General features: G+C 46.0%; 1 protein-coding gene across 1 annotated transcript in view; it reads right to left on the bottom strand.

The window, feature by feature from the left end:
* Positions 1 to 572: 572 nt before the first annotated feature.
* DDX11 (DEAD/H (Asp-Glu-Ala-Asp/His) box helicase 11) overlaps positions 573 to 3,866 on the bottom strand; it is a gene marked incomplete at its 5' end in the record, with an annotated part of 18,120 nt that continues 14,826 nt past the window's right edge. The window contains 6 exon segments of the mRNA XM_009069772.1: positions 573 to 602; positions 727 to 881; positions 1,059 to 1,134; positions 1,706 to 1,790; positions 2,203 to 2,303; positions 2,481 to 2,549. Coding sequence (XP_009068020.1) covers positions 573 to 602; positions 727 to 881; positions 1,059 to 1,134; positions 1,706 to 1,790; positions 2,203 to 2,303; positions 2,481 to 2,549 — 516 coding nt within the window.

Here is a 3,866-nt window from a genome sequence, read left to right as displayed (position 1 = left end):
CTTGAAAGAATGAACTGCCCACTTAATCTATTGCCCACTTAAAGCAAGGTAGAATGAAAGGGCTAAGAAATGTTACCCACAGCTGCCCAGTGTCTTACCGCTCTGTGTTTATCCCCACATGATGTAAACTACTGGCCCACTAGTTTACAGTTTCTGTGAAAAGCTCTATGTTGTCAATGGTCATGAGGCCTCCTACACTTGGTGGTTGATGGAAAAACCAGATGTGTTCAGTTAAAACAATCATACTCCCCACACTTCAGTGTTTGGTTGAAAGTATTTAATCAAATTACATAAAACCTAAAGAACTGTAAACAAATAGGAGTCTGCTGCTCCTACCTTCACCTGCCTCACACCTGCAACCAGTTTCCTGCCTGCTTAGGGTGTACTGAAGGCTGTCTCAGCATCACAGCAATCAGATACTTAACAGCAACAATCCACAAAAAGGAGACAGAAGGCAGAGATTTACAAACTCCTTGGTACAGAAAAGCAGCAACTTTTGTTGCTTCACCCATTCTTCAGAGGTGTAGCTCACAGACCTGAACACAGTCTGTTCTCTGGTCCTCTAGTCCACATCACAAGGCATCCAACTTCCCTCGATGGAACTAGGAACACACAAAACCAGACCGTTTGTCCCTGGCCTTACTCTAAAGGACAGGCTTGAGAAAAGTCCAGATGAGCACAGTGGGAAACAGTTTTGGTAGCAGTACATAAGATACATGTTCTGACCTTTCTTAACTCTGCAAACGCTGCTCCAAAGGCAGGTTTCACCTGGGTCCTCTCCCTGATCCACTGTGGCAGTTTGTTAAAGATGACAGGTCGTGCGTACCTGTGGTCCAGGAGCAGGATGCTTGCAAAGTCCTTCTGATGGCGAATGGCTCTGCCTGTACACAGTGTACAACCTTAGTAAAACAGCCCAGTCTAGGGTTTGTTCTCAGACAAGAAAGCTCAGGTTCCTGTCATCCATACTTAGACCGATGGGTAATGTGTCCTTTTTTCCACCCTCCTCCAGCACAGTCACATTTTGTATCCCCCAGCCTGTCCAAGAAAGGATGAATTACCTATCGACTGGTTTACTGCCTTCATGCATAGGTTTTCAATCAGCACTCTGCTTGGTGCCTGGCCAGCAGCTCTGGGCTAGAAAGGAGAAATAGGCAAATTGGAACACGAGGCAGATGTAAATCAACCCGGGGAATATTTAATGACAAAGTGAGACAAATGCTTGTACTTCTGCAGAGTACAAGCAGCCCCCAAGCTGAGAGTAAGGAGGGACAGAAGAAAGGCTGCAGTTAGAAAACTATGTTGATCAGTCATAAAGACCCAGCCCCCAGGTCCCCTTGAAGGCAGAAATTTTGTCCCCAGCTGCCCAGGAACAGCACCAGTGAGCAGTCAGAAAGGACAAATGATCCAAGAGAAGTGATCTTGGCAAGCAGCTTCTACCACCCTGCTACATCCTCTGGGGTGAAAGGGTCCTTTGCTCCACTTGGAACTCAGAGTTCCCAGCAAGCCCTGGTGGTGTTTCCCTCCCACTGAGCTTCTTCCCTGTACACAAACAGTCTGGAGAAGGCTGTGCTCTTGGTACCACACAGTCTGGGAAATGAGGGCAAGCTCAAAGAAAACAAAATCTTCAAAGGCAGCTCTGGGACTCGTGTGTGTGTGGATTAATACTGTAAAGCAGAAGTTAAACAGGCAGAGATGTGTCTCTTACCATTGTTTTGTCGAGCCAAGTCATTTTTTCCTGGAGCTCTGGAGATTTAATGTTGGGATAAGGCATTCCCACCATAATCACACACCTGCAAGGGAGGATTGCATTATTCTTAATGTCTCATCCTAGAGCACTTTGCCAATAGACTGATAAACTAGAGGTCACTGCACCCCTGAAAGACAGCCAGCCCTGAAATCCAAAGGTGGCAAGAAAGCACATCAGCCTGACAAGCACGTTCTGAACAGAGAGCTGCAGAGGGATTCAGCATGCCAGAACAAGGGATTATCTAGCACAGCAAGCCTGACTGCATTATTCACGGGAAAAGGAGCCTGGACAAGTAAGTTTTACACCACCCAGCAGACCCTCCTGTTGCTTTAAATATCAGCTGAAGTCATGTGCTCCCTGGGATTTTCCACCTATAAAAGTACTGACATGTGCACCCTGCTTGGAGTGGCCACATACAAGCCCAGAGCTCACCTTTCAAGCAACAGTCACCTTACCTTCCCAGGTCATCAGAGAAGTTGATCCCTTCACTCATTTTGCCTCCAACTACGGAAAGCAGCAGGCCCCCTGTTATCTGTCCTCCTGCCTGGCTGCAGCACTGAAGGAGAGGGACCAGCAGCTTTAACCAGAGTAGGAAACATTTCTGTGCTTCAGAAATACTCCCACACCTGGGCTAGAGCCTTCTTTCCTTGTTAAAAGCTGCAGTGCCCCCTTTAGCAGCACTCCCATACCAGCTGCGATGCCACACGCCCACCAGCCTGCCAGCTCAGCTTACCTTTATGCACTTGGCATATTCCACCAGCACCTGCTCCACCTGGTTGGCTTTCTTAGGCTCCTGAAAGATCTATCACAGGCACGGTGCGTCAGGTGCAGCAATAGGAAGCAAACAGTTTAAAGAAAGCAAATCACTTTACTCCCATGCCATTAAACAGCATATGGAACTAAGATCAGGGAAGGGCAAAGTGCCTGAAAAACCAATTTAATCAGCACCTTTACCCTGGAAACACACTGTGTGCTCACTACAGTACTTTTCAGCTGGGCTCTGCAGGAAGCAGCAGCTGCTCCTGCCTCTCCAACTCCCCCATTCAGATCTGGCAGTCTTGTTTAATTCTGCAAGAGGTTACAAGTCATCTGAGAGATGAGACAGGAACGCAGTGTGCACCTCTTGCACCTATGAATCAAGAGCCTCTGGGGTGAGAAGACTCTCCAGCTGCAAGATCTTGGAGGACAGTAACAGGGCCAATCAATTCGAATCACCAATTAATTCCAAGTAATAGCTCCCCTTGCCCAGTGAAAAAATCAGCTTTTTATGCAAAGCATATATAAAGCAGTATTTCTTTATGATATTCTAGCATGCCCAATTAGTTACAGAAAGCTCCTGCAGTTAAGCTGCATTTTGATAGATGCTGCGCCTTGGCCTAAATCACAAGTTGTCTTCCCAGTAAACGAGGTGCAACATCTGTCTTCTCTGTGACAGTAAAGAACCTAAAGGATGTGTTTGCTCTTGGTTAGCAAGTAGTGCTATCAAATTTTACCAGCCAAAATCAGTTTTCCAGTATAAAAATAACTGCAAAAAGTTAGAAAAAGAATTCCAAATATAAGCCAAAACTAACTTACTGAAGAGTAGCTATTTAATCATCTGATTTAAATTAACTTCCCCTGTGTAATGTATATATAAATCTCAGTGGTGATCTCACTACAGCTACCTCAGGAACCTTCCCCTGCTACGATCTGATCTTTTGTGTGGGTAGGTGAAAGTCACACTTGCTGCACTTCTCCCAGATTGCCCTGCTAAGACATATCCAATTTGCTGGAGACTGCAGAGGTCAAACAAGAATAAACCAGACCTGAAAGGCAGAACAAACTGTGATTGTGGCATAAAGTCTTGGAGGCACCAGGCAGGCCACTGGGACACTCACTGATAGTACACACCTGAAAGGTACTAGGACTGGCAGCTGTACAAACACATAGAAGAAGCTGAAGCAGAATGCTTCCACCACAAAAACCTGCAGGCAGATTCACATGCCAGGGTATATGTAATTCCTATTTTTTTTCTCAGCATATGATCCAAGATCCTTGACCCACACCAGGACACTCAGACTGCCTGGCCTTCAAGTACTTGTGAGAGTCCTTCCAAAGATTTTATATTTGCAGTGATCTC

Source organism: Acanthisitta chloris, unplaced genomic scaffold, assembly GCF_000695815.1.
Source record: "Acanthisitta chloris isolate BGI_N310 unplaced genomic scaffold, ASM69581v1 scaffold26432, whole genome shotgun sequence".
Classification (NCBI taxonomy): Eukaryota; Metazoa; Chordata; class Aves; order Passeriformes; family Acanthisittidae; genus Acanthisitta; species Acanthisitta chloris.
This window is presented reverse-complemented; position numbering and strand designations above follow the sequence as displayed.